Consider the following 23,830-nt stretch of genomic DNA (forward strand, 5'->3'; position numbering starts at 1 on the left):
ACAAATTGTTATGCAACACCATGCAATAACATAACATAATGAGTTAATGAGTTAGTTAACATAATTAGGTAACTACCATAAGTAACCATCTAGGGTAAGTTTAAACTGCAAACCAATGTGTAACCTACTCGAGGAAGATTCGAGCACCACTAACTCACTAAGTTTGATTAGGGTGTGGAAAGTGTTTACTTTCAGGCCTAGAGAGGTCAAACTTGAATGACCGAACTTCATGAAGTACAGTCTTGACATACATCAAACCAACTTGGCTAAGTGATGCTGCACACACTTAGTTGTTACCAAACAAATTTCATAAGTTTCTATGCGAAGTGAGCTATCGCGCAATTGGTTTTATAAGTGCCAAATCGAGACAAAAGCAAAGTGGAAAACTAAACATTAAACTATTTGAGACTGGAACTTATGTCGATGATAACGATTGATATAGATTTTCACTAAGGTAAGAGTAAGAATGTAAATTTATAAAACAACTGCTTCTAAAAAAAATGTTTTTACTAGATACATAAAGAAGTAATAAATTTACATGTAATTTCCTTCTTTTATGCATATTAGAAAAATTTCGTGGTGTTTCAACAAACTTTATATGTAATATTCCAGCTTAAGTTGATATCTAAATTTTTTGTTTCATATCCCATACTCAATGCCTATACAGTGTGTAAATTAAGTATGGAAACAAATCTGTATTTTTTAAACCAAAATAGATAGAAATATTTGGTTTGTGGCATTGACTGTTAACCAAGGTTCCGCAATTTTTTGCATCAGAAAAAATTTTTCACCTCCTCAGGGGGGGTAGGGGTAGGGGGTAACTTAATTTTTTTAAATAGCAACCCCTATTGAGTGACCTCTCATTTTGAAGCGTTTGTCAAAAGAAATACAATGCCGTAAACCCGAGGTCGATATCTTACCCCTAACCAGAATGGCGGCCATTTTAAATTTCGAGATGGGCAAACGAAATCCAGTGTGGATACCCATAATTTACCTTTTAAATGGGTTACATTGGGTAAGCCGAACTCCAGATACCATTATTAGATTGAAAAGTGGATGTTTTTATCGTATTCAAAATTTTGCCCCAGCCCCCAAAATAGGGGATTTTGGGGGCAGCCCCAAAATTTTAAACTCAAACCCCTATTGAGTGACCCCTCGTTTTGAAGGGTTTGTCAAGACAAAAGCAGTGGCACAAATCTTAGGTCGATATGTCATCCCTAGACGAAATGGCAGGCATTCAACATTTTTAATTGGTGAAATGGGCGCTTTTTTACCCAATCAAGTTTTTGAATGCCTGCCATTTTGTCTAGGGATGACATATCGACCTAAGATTTGTGCCACTGCTTTTGTCTTGACAAACCCTTCAAAACGAGGAGTCACTCAATAGGGGGTTGCGTTTAAGAATTTGGGGCTGCCCCCAAAATCCCCTATTTTGGGGGCTGGGGCAAACTTTTGAATACGATAAAAACATCAACTTTTCAATCTAATAATGGTATCTGGAGTTCGGCTTACCCAATGTAACCCATTTAAAAGGTAAATTATGGGTATCCACACTGGATTTCGTTTGCCCATCTCGAAATTTAAAATGGCCGCCATTCTGGTTAGGGGTAAGATATCGACCTCGGGTTTACGGCATTGTATTTCTTTTGACAAACGCTTCAAAATGAGAGGTCACTCAATAGGGGTTGCTATTTAAAAAAATTAAGTTACCCCCTACCCCTACCCCCCCTGAGGGGGTGAAAAATTTTTTCTGATGCAAAAAATTGCGGAACCTTGGTTAACAGTCAATGCCACAAACCAAATATTTCTATCTATTTTGGTTTAAAAAATACAGATTTGTTTCCATACTTAATTTACACACTGTATAGATTTGTGTGGTCAATGTTATTAAAAAATAAAAATAAAATTCACAAAACAATTACGCAATAAACAGTACTTTCTCTAAATAAAATGAGTAAGGGGAGAAAGGAAAATAATGTTGCCTGTGACAGATCCACAATATAGCCTTATTACGGGTCAAATCCAAACATGAAACCTTCATAACTGATTCTTGGCATGCAAGGATAAATTGTTTTTACGTATTTTTCTACAATACGTGTTCTTTGAGCTTGCAGAAAAACCACTTATTAACAATAAACTCCCTAAACACTTAACCTTGTAGACAACAATGCAGCTATTCGTATCAGTTGATTTAGCTGAAGACGTTAATCTTCCAGTAAATTGTCGTAGCAAAATATGGGCTACGTATCAAAATATGTTCTTAGGAAAAACCAGATTGACGGGGTTCCCCTCAAGCAGATCGACGAAGAATCAAAGAAATCAGGACTACAAACATTTGAACTTGTCTTGCCTAAAATAACTTTTCCCAAATATCTATTGTTACATAATAAACTTGTTGTACAACATATGTTGTTTATTGAGTTAGGTAGAATCATTGACTATTGGCAAATACAAAAATAATTAAATATAGACCGTTAGCCGTGCTTCAGTTACCATGGTTACCATAGGTTCTGGCGCCCACCGTTGGGAGCGCCGTGTAGTTACGTAACGCGTATGCCGTAACTACATGACGCTCTCAGCAGTGTGCGCCAGAACCTAAGATAACCGCAGCACAGCGGACGGTCTATATTTAATTCTTTTGGTCTACTTAATTACTGTCTACTTCAGTATAAGTCAAAGGTAGAACCAATGCAATCATACTTTAACGAAGAACGACTGATAATTTGTTCAGAGAGTTTATAATCAAGTTATGAACAGCAAAGTATGACAAGATTAACAAACCGTTCCTTCCTGGCAATGATCAACTTGTCTGCTACTTTGAGATGGAGTTCGTTACAACTCTGTTTTAACGTGCTTCTTGAGAACGTCAACGAAGCTCGAAGAAAGTTTTGGTGGTGTAGATACATGTATTGCCGGAGCTACCAACCTAACGTTTACGCGATGAAAAATTCCCGATTTTCAACAAAATTACCCTATTGTGAGTATACGAGTATTTGATATGTGGGAGTTTTTCTACTGAAAGTGGAAGAGTTGGAAGGTCTGGTAATGCATTCACATCATAGGATAAAAGGATCTACCCCGGAACTGTGTTACATTACAGTACTTCAGACTAGAACCAAAGATTCGTGGCACTAGCACATGGATAAATCTATTGGTGATTGGCGGGATTTGAACCCGGGACCTCTGGGATAGTAGGCCAAAGCTAGATAAGAGAAATATTAATTACTAATCCCCATAATGTGATTCAGAAGTTGATGTGGTACACTGACTACGGTTAATACGAGTAGTTTACCTAATGTACAATATAGCTGGTGATAAGCTGTATGACAATTTTTGACGAATTATACCACTATAGTTAATTACACGTAATTTGCATCTTTAATTTATTTTTTTTTTAAACAAATAATGAAAATATCTTGGTGAAATCAAAGTATTTTTTTAAAAGAAGTATTGTACATGTTGGAAATATTACATAATTCATGTACAAATATAAAAAATCCAAATAATAAGAAAAAAACATGGTCTGAAGTTCACACCCGTGACAATGGATTGGGCCATAGACATGGTTACAGACCACAGTTAAAAGTAAAAAATAACTAAAATTAATTCATAAGAGTAAGGAAACTGTGAGCACATCAAAAATTTTCTGAAATATTTGGATACTTTTCAGATATTTTTGGAAAACAATATCCTCCTAAATTATTCGGATAATAATCTTCAACCTTTATCATATTGATAGTAATCAATTGATAACTACTCTTTAGGTTATAGCATAATAATTTTATATGATTGTATTCAGTAAAATAATTACCAAACAAACTCAAGTGTATAACTAAAAGTTATTTGAATCTAATAGGCTAATTATTTCCTTATAAGTAAAGATACAATTTAAACACAATCGAGCATGTGTGGTTCAAAATGAAATACATGTGTACCATACTCCCTATTAGCCTACTGTTACTATTGTGTACATTTTGCGTACACCTGTACTAAGTTGTTATTGTCTATTATCAGTTGAGTAAGGAGTTTGACAAAAACATCTATTGTTTTTGAAGTTCATCGCCGTAGCTGCTACTTACATTTGTATGACAATTTCATTTCAATTGTTCTTGAATTCTTCATGTTCTTCAATTAAATAGAACAAATAAAAGTGCTTAGTTTAACTATTAGTAAGTTTTTATAAATTTTAACTATTTGACGCTAACGTTGGTAGCATCTGTGTAAAATTGGGGTTTTTATGGTTTTACAATAAAAAAAAAAAAAAAAAAAAAAAAAAAAAACATAAAACTTATGACCTTAATCCAGTATCCCTTTTAGTTTGAATAAAATTTAATAAACATTACAAAAATATGCATATTCAAATTTATATTATCGCTTGTTAATCTGTGAGAAAATATTTAGAGTTTATTCCAGGAAATCATTGTTAAAGAAATTGAAATACCCTTATACTTTCCATAAATTTGCCAATTAAAAAAACTTTGGTTTGTAGACCACTCATAATTTTTTTAAACAATTTTTTACAAAAATCATAAAACTTATGTCAAATAGAAAATGCAGATGTTAGAAGGGGTTTTTTCGCCTGCAGGAATTGAATATGCCTTTTCAGGCTATTCGTTGTAAAGGCCTTGAATGAGATATTGTGGTCAATGTAATATATCAAGAATTCAATATGAAGCCATAAAGGAACACTTTAGCAGTATTGATGGAACGAGGTGCAGTTGTATCATCATATAACTTTGTTACATGTTTTTGTTCCCTTTTCCTTATATGCTGTAGCTTGGAACCGTTAAAATTACTCAGCTAGTCCTAAAAGGTTGCATTATCTCATAGGTAAAAAACCTTTGGTTATTGGCGGAATTTGAACCCAGGACCTCTAGGACCAAATGCTTTACCACTATTTACATTTGAATTTGCAATGGGATATTGAAAATCAACAAGCTCTTAGAGAATTAGTTAAAATATGCTTTAATCGTACATAGATGTTAAAAATTTATTTGTCAAGTAAATAACTATTTCGAAACAAAACACTTCTGTTAAATTTATTGTATAACCTTTTTAAATGAATACTATCCCCCTTTAAGGTTAACCGGTGGACTAGAAAACCCTTAGGTTTGATTTATTGCTTGAATTTTCAGATCTATGGCTAAATCAAACAATGATAAAATACGTTGTAGGGTAAAATATCAAAAGGCCAAAATGAATAGCCTAAAAACATTTGCGAAGAGTTATGAAAATATACAAGTAGCGTTCAGGAGTTATTTTTCCCCCATTAAATTAACATGTTAGGAAACGTAATGTCTTTTGCATTTTTATATGTCGTTAGAGGAGAAATGTAATATACTGGATTGCTTACCTATTTTGAATGCTGTGGAAATAATTGAATTTTTATCTGGGGGTACCTAATTAGTCTTTAAGAGTCCTTGGCCTAAAACTAGCTAGTTCTTGGAGTCCCAGCTGTGATAGCTCGTAAAGCTATTACAAAACTACAAAGAAAATTTCTAGCCTCATAGAACCATATATATTTAAACTACAATCACATTGGTAATAGATAAATTATTTTGAGATGGTAAATACCTCTTCGGGGGCTGTTTGAAATTAATCAAAGATGGCCGCTATCTTTCAAGGACTCTTAACACTTGACCTTAGGATAGAACTGCCCTCAACCTTGATTCATATAATCTTATTTTAATGGTTCTAAAATGATAGTAAAATATACAGAGAGGTCTACTTGCAGTTTATAAAATCAATGGAAAATAAATATAATCAAATTTATTATGTATAACGACGTATATTTCCCTAGAGATTAGCGCAAACAAATGAAATGTTGTAATTGTAAGTGTAACTTTAAACCTGGCTGAGGAACGTCAAAAGATAACATTTAACTTAAACTAAACGTGGAAACAAAGGTTAAAAGTGAAATATTCCAGCAGTTTAGGCACTCTTTGTACTTTTCCTTTTGTTGTAAAGGAAACAGTCCCAAGTAGATAAATTTTGTGGCCATGTTGTGGAGGCGTTATCGCTGTTAAGGGTTGCTTTTAACACTATTGTTGAATAATCTTTTAGTTTTATAAAATAAATTGTATTTATATTTCTGTAAAACTTAAGTGTTCATGATTCAAGAAACATAGACCTCTAACTCAATAAACACTTTGTTTATCTTCAACAAATATTTGAGATATCTTGACAACACTTGCACACCAGGGGCGTATTTTAATCTAATGATGAATTAAATTAAAAGTGTTTAATGAATGAGATGACACATTTTTTGCAACCTAAGATCGATCACCTGGTTCCCATATATGGAATAAGCTATTACCGTAGGTCTCGTGGCAAGACCTGCCCCTTTGTGACCGATTAGTCTGTTATCACGACAACTCGAGCAAAAATGACCGGGTTTTAATAAAATTTGGTACACCTGTACTACGTTTATTCGAACGAGTTAGTGAATTAGTGTGATCAGACCTAAAAAACAAAATTTCTTGGGTAAAACTTTTTTTCTAATTTTTGACTCATAAGACATAACATTTTAGAATTTCTCTCTAGATCATTTTGAAGAGTTTAAAAAATAAAAGTTTAGTATCTTGAAGTGTTTCTGTGGGGTTATTAGTTACGAAAAAAATTCCAAAAATTGTAAATTTAATATTCCTTTATTTCTTATGGAGAACAACTGTTGTAGTTGGATTGTTTATGGATATATTTTGATCAAACTCAGCATATTTATTCATTTTATACTAAGCTATAAAATTTCACTAAAACGCACTTTATTACCCTCCTAGTAGGAGCAAACCTAGGTAACTAAATTTATTAAAATTAAAAGATTTTAAAGTGAAAATCAAATCAGGCAAATGCAAATTTTCTTAGTCTGCAGGTCTGCTGAAGCGGACCAAGTCAATATCTCCTTACTCTCATATTGCTGTACATGTTCATTTTAATATAACTTAGAGTTTGCAAAATATAAGTATATAAACATACAATGCATAAATTCGATTTGCACCTGTTGTAGTAAAAGAATTTCAAACTATTCCTCAAGAGTTACGCAACTATAAGAATGAAGGCCAAGAATTAAAGAGAGAAATATTCCACCAACGTAGAGTTTCGTGACTCTTTGGCTTTGTTTCCAGAAAACTGCTGTGGAAGGATAAATTTTCATTCGTTGGTATAACATTCATGTAGGATAATTTTTGAAACACATTTTTTAAAGGGTGAGTGTGAAGTTCTTTTTATATAATTACATTTTTAATTATACTCTCTTTGGTTTTTAATAACACCAATAATGTTCATCAATGATCGATAGCAACAGAATGATTACTTACATCGCGAAACTTTATCATTCGATGTTAATTTAATTCCGAATAAACGTAAACTCTAGCACAACTGAACACTTACTATTAAATTCAACAATATGCCCTAACCATACCTACCACTGCTTAAAAATGTGTTGCTGAATATTTGAATGAAAACGTTTAATGGTTTTAATTTAATTTTAGTGTTTCTTAATCTTGGGACTTAGTACTTCAGGTATGCTGCTACAGGGAAAGTAATAAAGTGTGTTTTTTTACCCCATAAACCCCCGATACCGTAATCTAATCATGATGGTTCATGAACTCATTCGAATAAATGTAGGTTTACACGTTTGTACAAAATATAATAAAATTTGATCATTTTTACTTGATTTTTCGTTTATATTTATACATAATTTGAACGGATGGTGTTTTTGGCCTCTGGGGACATCAAAAGAAAAAGTAAATCAGTCCTGAGTCTTGGTCACACCATGAGAGCTACAGTAATAGCTTATTCCCTGTATGGGAAATTTTCCAAAAGTGGAAATTCTTCTTTTGGTTTAGCAATATTACTTTAACTCATAGGATTGTATTTAGGACATCATTAAAAACTGCAGTTGTAGTGTGAAACATTTCAGGATCCAATTACGAACTACTCAAGGATGTCTCAACTAAGTAATGTTTGAAACATCTTATGACAACATACTGAACTTGTTCCATACTTAGGTTCCACGTGAAGTTGTCAACTTGCTCATCTCTGAAGGAGTTTCGTTTACAGCTTGACTCTAATGTGCTTCAAGATAACTCGTCAACGTCAAAGTCAACGAGGCTCTGAGACTAAAGTTATGATGAGTTGATAAATTACTGGATAAAGTTTAATCAATATTCCTGAAATCTTGAAGACCAAAAAATGTATTCATGTTCGTGAACTATGCATGTTATGTACTGATTGCGATAACATATTATTAAAACGTGACAGGCTTTTTTTATTTCACGATTCTGAATCAACCGCAGATATTTTTGTTTTTTTTTGTGTTGAAAGATAGTTTTGTTAGGAAGAGAATTTCAATAATTGTCAAAGCGATTATTTTAGTTTAGGGTTTAAGTTTGTTAGAAATTAACATACGGAAAGTAAATAAAAGAAACGTCTTATAACACTTAAAACATATATTTACGCTTATACTGTTACTCACAAGACGGTAAATATACAAAACAGATGGTAAGTGGTGATCGATTTCGATTGGACACTCCAATCATCATCAGACCCAATAGGCGAATACAGGAATTCCAATCGAAATCGATCACCACTTACCATCTGTTTTGTATATTTACCGTCTTGTGAGTAACAGTATAAGCGTAAATATATGTTTTAAGTGTTATAAGACGTTTCTTTTATTTACTTTCCGTAAATTTAATAACACGTACAATGCTGATCAAGAAGTTATTTAAATTAACATAGGCAAAAATAATTAAATATATACCTTCAGCTGTGCTGCGGTTACCATAGGTTCTGGCGGACACCACTGGGAACGCCATGTAGTTACGCTACGTAACTACACGGCATTTCCAGCGTTGTACGCCAGAACCTATGGTAGCTATGGCAACCGCAGCACGGCTGACAGTCTATATTTTATTCTTTTTGTCTATGAAATTAAGTTGAAATTGAGTATAAACTAATGTTTTTTTACAAGGAAATATTGAATGTACAGTTTTTTTATATTACCAGTAAGCGAACGACAACGCTTGAATAACAAATATTTTAAAGGTGTACAGTGTACACATTGCCTGCAATAAAAATTAGGAATTCTCGTGTTTTGTATACAAACTTGTATAAATACCAATCATTAAAAATAAAGACACCATAACACCGGTTTCTACTATTCGATCTCACATCTCAATAGTACAGGAACTCCTTCAAGTTAATGCAACACCACACTCTCAACACTACAATCTCTCTTTACAGGTCTTAACACTTCAATGTAAAATATCTTCAAAAGCTAACCACGATTGCTCGAGTTATTGCGTTCATAGACATGTATATAAATAGGTATTTAAAAAAATAACAACTTTATGTTTTAGACTCTCATGACATCACAATGAAATTAAATCGGTTCAGGGCCTTATTACTGTAACATCTTACAGTGTAAGATCCTTTAAAATTGAAAGTAACTCACAAAAACAAACACTATGCATCTAATTTTCTAGATTCCAGGAAGAGATTAGCAAGGTAGATAATTTAATTCTTCCATTAATTACTACAGTAAACAATGAGGTGTCAGACGGGTCGGCTTGGTAATGTTCCAGAAGCTATTGTACAAGATAAAACGGTGCTAGACGTGAATTTCTCTGGTAATTCTTTCACGAAACATCTGTTATAAAATAATATAACATTTTTTATCCCAGAAAAAAGAATTTAAGATTGCATACATTTCTGGAAAAAAGATTCATTACTATGGAACTAATATGAAAAGTAGATACATTGCAAATATTTACGGTTGGATTTTTCGATGTTTTCACATTTTCACCATTAGAGAAACTGTTGTGTGTATGATGCAAACATAAAATAATTGATTAACCTATTTTAGCCATATAACTATTTGCATTGTATAATAAATTATTGAGGTTCAAGGTAATTTTCAGTACATTTTTAAAGTTCAAGATGTTTTCTTTCATGTGAATCAAAATATAACTTACTAATAGATAGGTCTATGAGTGAATCGATTATTTGTTTTTAATTTAAATACTTGGAAAAACATCGTAAGATGTATAGTATTTTGAATTGTTTCCAATAAAAAAAATTGTATGCTTTACTTATTATGACCTATATTATACTGCCTTTCACGGTAAAGTATGTAGACATAATTTATCAGACAAATGCAATATAGTGCGGCAAACCAGACTGGAGCGGTGAGAAATTACCTCAATAACATTGCCCTGACGTCCCATGAGGTACATTTTTGAAGATAAAAAATACAGATGAATTTTTGTAATGGTTTGTATCCACAATAGAAATGCCTTAGAATTGCACCTTAAAATTGCACCTTAGAATTGTTCTAAAAACATTTTTATCACTACGTACAAAAAGAAGTTGTTTTAAATAACAGCTGACATTAAAAAAATAATTGTATACCAAGCTCTAATTTAGAGCAAGGGATATACGATCAGCTGGTTTTCCTTTGCTCTAAATGTTCTTACCCTGTCTCACAATCAGTACTGCATATGCCCACTACACACTCTAAAGGGGGTTTTCTCTCTAGGGTGTAAAGGAGCTACTTTAGACACGCAACGCATGTACTAAAACAGCTGTTTTGCTACAGTATGACGGAATAGTATAGGTGAAAATTAAAAACCATCGAGAGCTGCAAAACCCTGTCGGCCCGTGGTACGAAAACAATTCTTCGCCACACTATTAGGAAATTGAGAAAATATATACAAGAAATGCACACTAATAGTCAACACAACCAAAACTTTAAGGTTATGCGAAGAAATATTTAAAGGGATCAGCAGAAATATTAATTAATAGTTGCAAGATGGTGATAATAAAACAAGTTTATTGCACTAGATACATAAATAATGTTTAAGTTAATAATTGAACAGCTGATTTTTGGCTATAGGGATTTAAAAACCTGCTTGGCCCCCAAATAACGATATCTGGCATTTCGTTCTTGGGCAGCAACAAGTACTTTTCAGCCTCCAATAAACGTTTGTGAAACAGCTAAAAATCGTAGTGTGGTGAAACTATGTTTTTGATATATTTTTGAAGTTAAATTATACGTAAGACTTCCTACAACACATGTTTAAGCCTTCTTACACTGTTTAAGCCACCTTACACAGTACAACGTTTATACAGCTGTGAATGACAATAGTCAACCATTGTCAATTCTTTAACAAATACCAATTAACAGCTGTTTATTTATAGTTGTCTCTAACTCAACAAGGTTTAGTAGGCTTCTGGTCGAGCTGTGTTAGAGTCATGGGCAAATCCGGGATCTCGGTCTTCATCGTTTGGAGTTTGTTTCTTCAAATCCAAAGTAATTATTAAGGAACTTAGAATATTTTGTGTGACTGTAGTATTCTTTATTTATGTTTCTTTAACAAATATACATAAATAGTAGTAAAGAAAAATACAGGGTGTCCCGTAACTCTCTGGACACTTGTATATAGCGTTATTCCTTAGGTCAAGACAAACACATTTCACCATAGGAACATGGGTCTGTGGTGTTTAGTTTACCGACTGTCGGTATTTATGTGTTTTTTACAAAAAAACGAATAACTCCTAAACGGTTTGAGATACAGCTTTGATATTTTGCAAAAATGTTAATCTTATTAAGACCTATTATCGTAAGAAATTATACTAAAAAATCATTAACCGTTTCAAAATGGCGGCCATTTAAAATATTTGATGCCAAATTTCACGAAAACCGTTAACTTAACAAAAAAATTGCAAGAGACAAAAAAGTTTGTAAATTTTATGTATTTTTCAATGATACCTGATTTGTTAAGATTGGATAAATAATAACAGAGAAACGTCTTCTTTTCTAAACGCATGACCACTTTTCTCTATTTAAACAATGCTAAACAACGTAAAAGGAGTATTAGCATTGTTTAAATGGAGAAAAGTGGTCATACATTTAGAAAACAACATGTTTCTCTGTTATTATTTATCCAATCTTAACAAATAAGGTATCATTGAAAACTACATAAAATTTACAAACTTTTTTGTCTCTTGCATTTTTTTTGTTAAGTTAACGGTTTTCGTGAAATTTGGCATCAAATATTTTAAATGGCCGCCATTTTGAAACGGTTAATGATTTTTTAGTATAATTTCTAACGATAATAGGTCTTAATAAGATTAACATTTTTGCAAAATATCAAAGCTGTATCTCAAACCGTTTAGGAGTTATTCGTTTTTTTGTAAAAAACACATAAATACCGACAGTCGGTAAACTAGACACCACAGACCCATGTTCCTATGGTGAAATGTGTTTGTCTTGACCTAAGGAATAACGCTATATACAAGTGTCCAGAGAGTTACGGGACACCCTGTATATACCTTCTTTCAGTGGAAATACTTGAGAAATAAAGTATTTACACAGAAGGTATACATTTTTATCATTATAATTTCAGGCGCAAAGAAATAATTTTACACTTACATTTAGTGTTTTAAGTTGATATAAAACTGTTACTCATAATCTTCCTATTGTAATCCTCAACTTATGTTTTAGTATTGTGTAAGCACTATTACTATAGTATATATTTGATCCTTGAAGCACAATATATAGGATTTAATACATTATGTTTCAGCAATCTTCGGCGACAATACATGGACTAATTTCAAAGGTAATTAAAACCACGTTTTTGTACAAAGTATTTAAAAAATGTCCATTCGTTAAAATTTCACTAACAATCGTCATGTTTATAGCAACTATAATAATTATTTAAATTACAGATTAGAGTTCAAATAATATTTTAAACCACTTTGTATCATTTATACATTTTTTATACCTCACTTTTTTGATCTTACAATTTATAATTTGCTTTATGATTTCACGGGATTATTTAACTATTGTAATACACAATAACTAAACGCACTCAAATGATTTACTGTAAAGGTCCATACTTATCTTGTCTATTCTGAATGTGTTTGAAAAAAAAAAACAAAAAACAAAGTAGCAAAGAACAAATGAAGCACAGTACTTAATTGATGTTTGAGTTAAGTATTTGATTGATACGCATCTTTTTCGAATGTTCAGCAAATTTACTTAGTGTCTTATGTGTCAATATGTTGTGTTTATAAAAATACAGCACTTAACTTTAAGCATACATTTATTTTGTTCGATTGTGCTAATTATTTTCAACATAGAAATTCAATAAACAATACTTACTATACTTTACTGTAGCATTTAACATTGCAAATTTTGGTGAATATGTTTTGGTTATCCTATAAAAAATTTCATTCAATATTTACCAAATAAATACTGACATTTGAACTCTTTTTACCTCACAGTTACGTTTATTGGGTGAGCTAATTAAGTACACAAAATTAACATTACCGACTTTTATTCGGAAACTTAAATTACGTTTAGAATTCCCAACCCTTGAAAGGATGTGAAAAGAGGATGGTGAAAGAATGTTTTATTTTATCTTTTACTACGTGAGGGTCTTAGACGATAGTATGATAAGGCTTTTAAACTCATCTACACATGCAAAGTGATAAGTTAAACGGTAAAATTGTACAAATTTGGAAAATTCTTGCTCAAAAAATGTTTTTTTTAAATTTTCATTCCAGTCCGAATAGCACCACCGTCAGTTGGTCAATGGGGGATACCCCTGACACTGGACCAAGCAACAAAAGAAGGCTATGTAAAAGCAGCCACCCAAGAGGACTTTAGTAAGATTGGTGTCTATTGTCTAGACAAGGACCCAAGAGCATGTCCAATGTACGATACAAAGGGTAAACTATGTGGGTTCAGAATTGGGGTAAGTAGGCCCCTACCATCTGACATTAATCCATATTTTAACACCTCCTGTAAATATATATCGATTTTCATTGGAAGTTATTAATGTTAGCGTTAGTAAATCTTTCAATCTTCGTACAGTATAAGGCGTTTTCAGTACTACAGCCAGTTTGAGATTTTTGAGCTTCAATGACGGGCAGAATTTTTGTTTGAAAAAATAAAATGTATACTTAGTTGTAGAGTTCATTGAATTGATATTAAGAAAACCGTCAGACATCCTGGAATTTCTAAATTTTAGAGAATTTAGATAATCTTCTACATTAGAGTAAACCCAACTGTTGGCCATAGTGCTATAATCATGTGACAAATGAAAAAAACTTTTGTCAGACACATTAAATAGAATTGATTTATTACAAATTATTTAATCTTTACGCGGTATTTTAAATATTTATATTTATAAAACGTCGTGTTTTCACAGTAATCCTGTAGCTAACAGCAAATACCTCATTCCGTATTTTCGAATACAAATTTAAATGTATTGGCAAATGAGGTATTAAGATAATTACTTTAGTGGATAAACAAATTTGAAAATGTAATCAGCCAAAATAGGTAATTTAAGATTGGATTTAGTGAATATTGAAAATATCGTCAGAGTGGCAAAAATATTATGATTTTCGATAATTATTATAGTGAAGTCGAGTTTCAGTGTCAGAATAATGTGATAAAAAGAAACTGAATTATTGATTAAAATTATTAACAGTTTATAGATTGATATAATTTTTTCAATTGCATATACGTTATTTCAAAGGAACAATCTATAATTTCTGTATTTTTTAGTACGTAATCGACACACTGAGCAAAAAATGTCAGATTGGTTCAAATTATCACTACGAAACTATAAATACATTCAAGAAAGGAAAGATTTTCACAAACATCGACTACTACTACGTGGACTTCATCTTTTCTACACCAGGTGATTATGTAATAGTAATAGTGGGGAATATGTGCAGTAGTGTATGGCTTTCATGTGTCGAGTCGTCATATTATCAACAAGATTTAAAACACAGCATACATTGAATATTTTGTAAAATTATTTGTTAATTCTAATTTTGAGAGAAATCAGTTGTAATTGGTAATATTTATTTTTCGGAACAAGGACAAATTTAAATTATATGAGTTTTAACAATTTTGTGATAATTATTCTTTGCATTTCTAATGTAAATCCTGATAATTTATGGAAATCGATTATTCAAATAACATCACAATACTCCAAGTAGAATTAAAAACACAAACAATCTCAGTACAGCTTATTTTAATTAGTAATATCAGCAACAATAGTTATTTGTGTAACTAGTGGTGAAAGTGGCACTTTGCTGCACACGAGAGCAATGTTTACGCACGAGCCGCAGGCGAGTGCGGAATGATCTCGAGTGCAGCAAAGGCCTTTTTCACTCGTGTTACACATTATATTTTTCCTACAGTCACTATAAATCATATAAATAATTAGTCTTTCAAACACTATACAACACGTTTTTGGATTCAGCTGGCAACACAAATGGTGCCCTAGAGAAAGTAGTACCCGCGGTCCGTATCACTCCGCTATTTTTCCTCGGCAAGAAATGTGCTCCGCGTTTTGAGAATATAGTTCCGTATGTTTTTGTAATTTGAAGTGGTTTCCGCGCCTAAAAAAATCTTTAAATATATTTTTTTTGTTTATTAAGATCGTAGGAATGTTTTAAAAACGTTTAAAAGAAAAGTCCAGGAAGTTCAGAAATACCGAAACTATAAACACGAAATGACATGTTAAATCGAAGTTATAATAGTCAATCAGCTGCTCATAGTATTATTATCTTTAAGTGTTGCCAACCTATTTCCAAGCGTACACGGATTACGTGCATACTAGAACCACGCTGTTTTGTGTTGTTTCGTTGGAATCCTGATGTGCGGCAAAGTATAAACCGTACGGCAAAGTATAAATATGCAGCAATTAGCAGCTTTCTGTACTATAAACAGTACAAGGAAGCCAACTTTGTCGGGTGACTGTAGGAAAAAGAACTTTTTCAGAACTAGATTTTGTTACATACTAACTTGTGTATTTCTGTGATAGAAATAAAAAAAAACAATAAATTTTGTTGAAAAGTAGGTAAATTTAAAAAATCTTTTTAATTTCATCCTTAGTATTGAGTTTTTTTGTAAAATTATTTATTAATTCAAATTTTACGAGGACCCACTCAATTACATCGCTAGGAGGATATTTATTTTACAGAACAGGGATAAATTTAAATTGGACAAGTTTTTAACTATGGATAACTATTCTTAGCATTCCTGGTATAACACGGTAAAGTGTATGGATATGGATTACTCAAATAACAACATAACGCTCAGAGTACAAGAAAAACACAAACAAACTCAGTAAAGCTTATTTTTAATTATTAGTCGTATCAGCGTGGAACTGACTTTTTCAGAATTAGATTTTGTCGGTCCGTGCTACTGTGACAGAAAAAAAATTATAGAAAACTAACACTTTTAACTGAAATCAACCTACTAATTCCGTCTTTACGAATTATTGCCAAATAAGTAGAAAAATATCTTAAGGAACTGTAAAATTTTTTTACCAAAGGTAATTGGTAAAACATTTAAGTAGATTGGAATGAGGAAAAATCTTGAACATTCTAGATCTTAGGAAGTAATGCAACTTTCGATTGTGATTCTCTTATTTTTAAGGTTTCTGTTACTACGTTTTGATTTCAAATTGATTCTAAACATACTTTTGAAATAAGTTTACAAGGTGTAATCCCGAAAGCAATGATAATAAATTTCAAATCTGATTAATTTTGTATTTCTGGCAGCGTCTCTTGAGGCTGGAGGCCCTGCAACTCGCAAAGCTCCGTTAGGTGACAGTTTACATGTTAAACTTGATGGAAAGACATGGACAGAGATTCCCAAAAAGGAGAAAGACATCCTGAACATTCCTGGGATTGTAAAACAAGCATGTTATCCACAAATGGGTAAAGATGTTTGTTTAAGTATGCATCATGTTATGTACAGTAACTTGTTTGATAGTGCAGACACTAGTAAATAACTGTAGAACCAGCGTACAAAAACCTGAAGGTTTGAAAATATAAATTTGTATAGTCTAAAATACTTAAGAAATAGCCATATTTTCCGTAAATTGCATGCAATGTAAAGTACTTTCCGGTGAATTGCAATACAAGGCAGTTCTTCAAGTAGGAATTCACATAGAACATAGTAGGAAATCTTTTAAATGCAAATATAAAACATTCAAAATACCTAAATAATCTTACTGTATTTTTTACAATAAAGTACTTAACAAATTTTCTTTTGTAATAACTAATCTTAATAATTCAATAGTTTGAAAAGATACATTGCGCAAATTATCCCTTCTGTAAGAAATTATTCTTAACTTTAAAAGAACCTTTGCTTACGTGGTAGAGTTTTTTCTTTGCAGTTTTTTACCCCAGGAAAATGTTCACATCACTTTTCCTTTAGGTCAGCACTACTTCTTCATTAGCAAGACGACCAATTGCGCAGACGCGAGACCATTCTTCGCTATGTACCACGAAGGAGACCTGGTCGCTATTGGTATGGTTGCCTTCGGATCTGTATCTAAAACAACCCGGGATTGGTACGAAGACATCCCCTCGTTTTTCCCAAAAGTAAGCCTTTAGTGTACAACTTAAGTACTAAGTACCTGGGGACCGAGCCATTGCTTTGTATAGTTTACTTCCATTGTACCACTACATCGAGTTTAATCTTCAGTGTAATCTTTGCTCAATAGTAACAACTGGGGATTTGCCTTTGTACTATATGTTGTAATTAGCTAGTATACTTTTGAAGGCTTGTTATAAACACATCTTAGCCTTTTGATTACTTTTTCCTTGTTAAATGTTCAACCAACATGGTTACTGGCAATAAGGCCAACGTTAAAAGAATTGACTTTCAATTAAATTCCTATTGAATTGAACGTAATGAGATTTTTGTTGGCTGTTTAACTTACATTAAACACGTTTTTAAGCCATTAATTATTTACAACATTTAAAGGAAATCCTTGAAGCTGTTTTCGAGATCGTTGCCCAAGCAAGCAAATATACAAGCATACAAACAAGCAAACATTGCTCATATAGGATATTTTTTTTAAGTACTCGGTGTACTTGTTAAATAAGCAGTAAGTACAGTATATACAATCAATACAGAATATCTGTTTATACGTTGCATGTATCATGATCATTTTCATACAATCTTGCTGTTTGAATAAACCTTATATTTTTTATTTTTTATTGTGGACATCTTTCACTTTGTGTGAAGTTAATTCCTGATTGCTGTGAAATTCAATTTAGTAAGTTTTTTCGATTATGTAAAATATCGTATGACAGTAGAACAGTCCATGAACTAAATACTTTCTCCCAAACTGCTAGTATATATTCTTTGCTAGTTGTGCTTAATTTTAGTTTTACTAAGTACAACATTATTTCAGAATAGTTTTGCATCGTATAGCCATTTGCCTATTTTTAGAACTCTTAACCTATGTAGACGGTGTAAAAATTTACTTAATTTAGTTGAAAAAAATGGAAAAAGTTAGTTATAAAGACTCTCAATAAAAAAATACCCTTATTTGGCAAAAAAGGTGCTCTTCGATGTTATTTTCTTTAATATCTACGAACACTGGAGGACAAATTAGGGGCGTAGCTTGTTATGAGTAGTTCAATATGTTGGACTTATACATCAAGAAACATTGTAGGCCTAAATACGAATATAGTGATTTTTCAGATCTGATAATCATTATCTGATTTACAGATGACGTTCTCTGACCCCGCCGAGTGTTTGACTCCTACCATAGCGAAATGTGGAGGGATCGGCATGCACATGTATTTCACCGAGAAACCTGAAGCTATCACTTGTCCGAAATTAACCAACGGATAAAAAAGCATAATGAAGCTTCTGAAATAAAGTTATTGAATATGCATTGTACTGTTTTCCTGTTATCATGTAATTAATCAGTTTATAGGTTGTGAAAAAACGTAAGTAACGTAACACTTATTTTTTTACCTATAGAACAGAGCAATGCTTTCTAGTGGCTAATCCATGCGAGCAGGACTCTTTTTTACTGTCCTAGCATCATCGTTTGCTGATATGACCAATTGACCACCACCCTATGCTCATATCACTCCAGATAGTCCAAAAAAACCCTTCAGGTTCTTACGTTTGTGTGCTACATGCCAATCTGGTGTACATCTTAGATGAAGTGTAAGTGTAAAACTGAATAAATAAAGATTAATTTAATCTTGGAAAAACCAGACGCTGGATCAATCTCCTCCCATTGTCTAGGTTCCATGTTAAGCCTTATTGTGGATGAGAACATTTCTACTTTTTGTGAATCCCTCATTGATGCTGCTTCAGATTCTTTCTGTCATAATAAACCTCCTTGTTTCCTATTATAAGGAGCGCCAAAACAATCCTCAAATATGTGACAAACCAGTTTTCGGGCGTCATGCTTGGACCAACTTTTTACATTACAGGATTATATTTCACCAATTATTTCGTGTTAAAGAGGTAGATAGTGTGAGCTCGAGAGGGTGTGTTGAGAGCTTGAGTGAGATATTAGTGCCATGTTATTGAGATCATTTCTCACAACTCCACTCTAGATTGCCGTCGTGTTATATTGAATTTGTCTGATAAATGATCTCAACACACACCTTACTCTGTAAGATCAGATATTTGACCTAAAAATATTGTGTTTAGTTTTAATTTTAGTTAAGGGACTCTATAAGTATCGTGATTTTGTTAATGTACTTGCTCTTACCTATTTGTTGAGTATCCGTTACAAGTTAAATCGGTTACGATCTGATACAAATATCAACCTAACGTAACCTTACTTAGTCTAACCTAACCTTTTCAGAAATTTATTATCAGATCAAAAACTAGAAAAGATTGTAACAAAGAAAAAGTAAAATACGATGAAAACCTTTATATTCTTTACATTAGAATATTCAGCAAGCTTAAAGGTGTATTGTGTATTGTGTGTGTACGTACATATTGTGCATGAAAAAGAATCTCTCGTAAATGTTTTACCAAGGAATGTAAGTTTGTCCTTCCTTAACATCTTTCTGGAAACACAGCCTAAGAGTCACGAAACTTTCTACGTTGGTGGAATAATTCTCTCTTTTAGACTTTGTTCTTAACATTAAGTAACTTTTATTGAGTAGGTAACATGATTTAACGAATTCCCCTGCAAGGAAGTAGTTATATAATACCGTAGGTAGCAGGGTAAGATATCTCGACTCTGGACCGATTCACTTTTACAATTCTTTTTGCTAGGAGGCCAAAAGTATTATTAGTTTAAATTATATTATGTATATTATTATAATAAATTATTAAATTATTATATAGATATGTGTAAGTTCTCTTCACTGTTTAGAGCTACATTTTCTAATAATTAAGATAAATAAGAAATACCATAGTGCCCTGGACATAATTTCATTATACTAATACGTCAGGATCACAGTATAGTAAATAAAGTACGTATAAAAAAATAGTTAAACAAGGTTTGATATCTGTTAAAATGTAGTTGCCTAAATAATTAGGTAGAGTTTTTTAAAGTGTGTACGTAATTCATTTTTTCAGATTTTCTAACAATTTCGTGGATTTGATTTATATTTGCATTATGTTAATGATTTGTTCTCTTCTTTTGAATGTAGGCAGATTATAATTATTCACTATGTCCATTTTCAAAACCTTTTCTCATAATTTAAAATCTTGCCACAATAAATGTAAATATTCTAAATTCTGACTCAAGGAAGGTGAGCCCTAAAAGGTATACAGTACCTTTTATAGTCACCATTCTTCACTCCACTAGATCATAAGTTTTAAAATGAAACTTCAAACGTAAACATCGGTCAAACAAGACGGCATGTATATCTATGTAACAGGGAAAATGCTTATTGTATGAAGTATATAGTTTGGTGAGTTGAGAATAAAGCTTACAGCGATAACGCCTCCACAACATGGCCGAGAAATTTATCTACTTGGGACTGTTTCCTTTACAACAAAAGGAAAAGTACAAAGAGTCCCTAAACTGCTGGAATATTTTACTTTTAACCTTTGTTCCCACGTTAAGTTCAAGTTAAATGTTATCTTTTGACGTTTCTCAGCCAGTTTTAAAATTGCACTTAGTTACAAAGTTTCATTTTGTTTGCACTAATCTTAAGTGAAAAATACCCCATTGTAAAAATTATTAATTGCATCATATTTATTTACTGTTGATTTTATATAGCAAGAATACCTCTTAATCTTTTTATAATCATTTTAGAACCATTGCGATAGTAAATAGTAAAAGGATGTACCTTTTACGCCATACATCTTGGCTGTATCCTGCCCCTGATTTTAGTCTTCACAGCATTCAAATGGTTTAAAAAGACAAGAAATTGTGTATATTACATTTACTTATTCCAACTGACTACCAACATAAAAATGCGAAAAACTCTTTACTGTCATGCAAATCAATAGCGAAAAAATTCCAAAATGTATTTTCATAATGCTAAGTAAAAACGTTTTACACATTGTGGCGTTTTGGTATTTTTTCCTTTAGTAACTGTTATCTTGTTACATTATATAATGTATAGATCTAAATATTCATGCAATAAATAAATAAAAAGATTTCTTAGTTTGCAGATTTACTGCAATGGTTATGTTTATTCGTTTAACCAGTCGCATATTTAATAAAAAAATGATTTATTATAAAAAATAGATTAAAAAAACATTTTTTATGTTTTACACACAGGAACTGTTAAATCATATTTTGCCGAAAACCTTTAGAACTACACATTGGTTTTTTAGTACCCAGTGTATATAAACATTAGAATTTAAAGATTTTTAAAATTAACACTAAACTAACAATTAAATTAACTAACATTAGGTCACATCTAGGCTACAATAATCTTCAATTTTTGTTACATAGCAATTAGTTCATCCTTTTCCTCCTAAACTATAAGTTTTTTTGACGCATGTAAAGAACGTGCACTTCAAGAAGTTCAATCATTCAAGTTTGACCTCTCTAGGCCTGAAGGTAAACACTTTCCACACCCTAATCAAACTTAGTGAGTTAGTTCGGTGCTCGAATCTTCCTAGAGTTTAGGTTACACATTGGTTTCCAAACTACTTAACTCAAATAGGCGAAGGTAATTAATTAATTACCTACTTATTATCTAATTAGTAATTCAATTAGGGTAAATTTCTCAGGGTTTATTGGATCAAATATAGAACATGAAATACATCAAATGACTATGAAGTTAGGTAATATCTTGGCTAGTGGGGGGCCTGTAAATCCTGGGTGTTCGAGGTTATTGCTTTGATCCATTGAATAACGACCTCTAGCTTCATAACCAAAGTTTGATATTAAACCTACCATTGATCATTTGTCACCAGTATATATCTTGACTAGTGGGGGGCCTGTAAATCCTGGGTGTTCGAGGTTATTGCTTTGATCCATTGAATAACGACCTCTAGCTTCATAACCAAAGTTTGATATTAAACCTACCATTGATCATTTGTCACCAGTATACAGGGTGTCCATAAAAAACGTTTCAGGACTTTGGGAAATGGATCCCCATACTAAAAGGAAGAAAAAAGTTTATGGGAAGGTATGTCCGAAAATGCATATTTACCCAGATATCCGCCATTTTGTTTTTTATACAAAAATATTTTTATCTGTGAAGTTTTTTATTCGATGATTATGAAATTTGGTAAACATGTTAACATACACAATACCTATAATATAAAAATAATAAATTTGTTCCGATTGTAAATTTCAAAATGGCGGCCATTTGAATCTTTCTAACTTAAATAACTCAAAAATGGCTAATTCTATGAAAAAAGTTAAGGATAGTTTCTTTTAGCATTTTTAATTGCCTATCGAACAATACCAAGATCAAAAAGATCGGAAAAAAGGTAACTGAAATATTACGTTTTTTCTGTAAAAATAAGGCAATGTTAGTCGGGGAACCCTCAATTTTTGCCTTATTTTTACAGAAAAAACTTAATATTTCAGTTATCTTTTGTCCGATCTTTTTGATCTTTTAATTGTTTGATAGGGAATTAAAAATGCTAAAAAAAAGTATTCTTGACATTTTTTCATAGAATGAGCAGAGCCGTTTTCGAGTTATTTAAGTTAGAAAGATTCAACCGGCCGCCATTTTGAAATTTACAATTGGAACAACTTTATTATTTTTTCTATAATAGGTCTTGTGTATGGTAACATGTTTACCAAGTTTCATAATCATCGAATAAAAAACTTCACAGATAAAAATATTTTTGTATAAAAACAAAATGGCGGATATCTGGGTAAATATGCATTTTCGGACATACCTTCCCATAAACTTTTTTCTTCCTTTTAGTATGGGGATCCATTTCCCAAAGTCCTGAAACGTTTTTTATGGACACCCTGTATATCTAGGTTAGTGGGGGGCCTGTAAATCCTGGGTGTTCGAGGTTATTGCTTTGATCCATTGAATAACGACCTCTAGCTTCATAACCAAAGTTTGATATTAAACCTAATATTGATCATTTGTCACCAGTATAAATCTAGGTTAGTGGGGGGCCTGTAAATCCTGGGTGTTCGAGGTTATTGCTTTGATCCATTGAATGACGATCTCTAGCTTCATAACCAAAGTTTGATATTAAACCTACCATTGATCATTTGTCACCAGTATATATCTTGACTAGTGGGGGGCCTGTAAATCCTGGGTGTTCGAGGTTATTGCTTTGATCCATTGAATGACGATCTCTAGCTTCATAACCAAAGTTTGATATTAAACCTACCATTGATCATTTGTCACCAGTATATATCTTGACTAGTGGGGAGCCTGTAAATCCTGGGTGTTCGAGGTTATTGCTTTGATCCATTGAATGACGATCTCTAGCTTCATAACCAAAGTTTGATATTAAACCTACCATTGATCATTTGTCACCAGTATATATCTTGACTAGTGGGGGGCCTGTAAATCCTGGGTGTTCGAGGTTAATGCTTTGATCCATTGAATAACGACCTCTAGCTTCATAACCAAAGTTTGATATTAA

General features: G+C 32.2%; 2 protein-coding genes across 2 annotated transcripts in view; both read left to right on the forward strand.

Annotated features, from left to right (window-relative positions):
- The window catches only part of LOC128996931 (uncharacterized), a 324,176-nt gene that overhangs the window by 230,028 nt on the left and 70,318 nt on the right, over nucleotides 1-23,830 (forward strand). The window lies entirely within an intron of this gene.
- Nucleotides 11,212-18,722, forward strand: LOC128996928 (uncharacterized). Its single transcript, XM_054422465.1, has 7 exons — nucleotides 11,212-11,311; nucleotides 12,585-12,620; nucleotides 13,570-13,760; nucleotides 14,576-14,711; nucleotides 16,588-16,746; nucleotides 17,249-17,415; nucleotides 18,554-18,722. Exons 1-7 carry the CDS (start codon nucleotides 11,254-11,256, stop codon nucleotides 18,677-18,679), a joined length of 873 nt encoding a protein of 290 aa, XP_054278440.1. The 5' UTR covers nucleotides 11,212-11,253; the 3' UTR covers nucleotides 18,680-18,722.

The sequence above is a fragment of the Macrosteles quadrilineatus genome, unplaced genomic scaffold, assembly GCF_028750875.1.
Source record: "Macrosteles quadrilineatus isolate MER2022 unplaced genomic scaffold, UCM_ALF_1.0 Scaffold_6__1_contigs__length_79288215, whole genome shotgun sequence".
Taxonomy (NCBI): Eukaryota; Metazoa; Arthropoda; class Insecta; order Hemiptera; family Cicadellidae; genus Macrosteles; species Macrosteles quadrilineatus.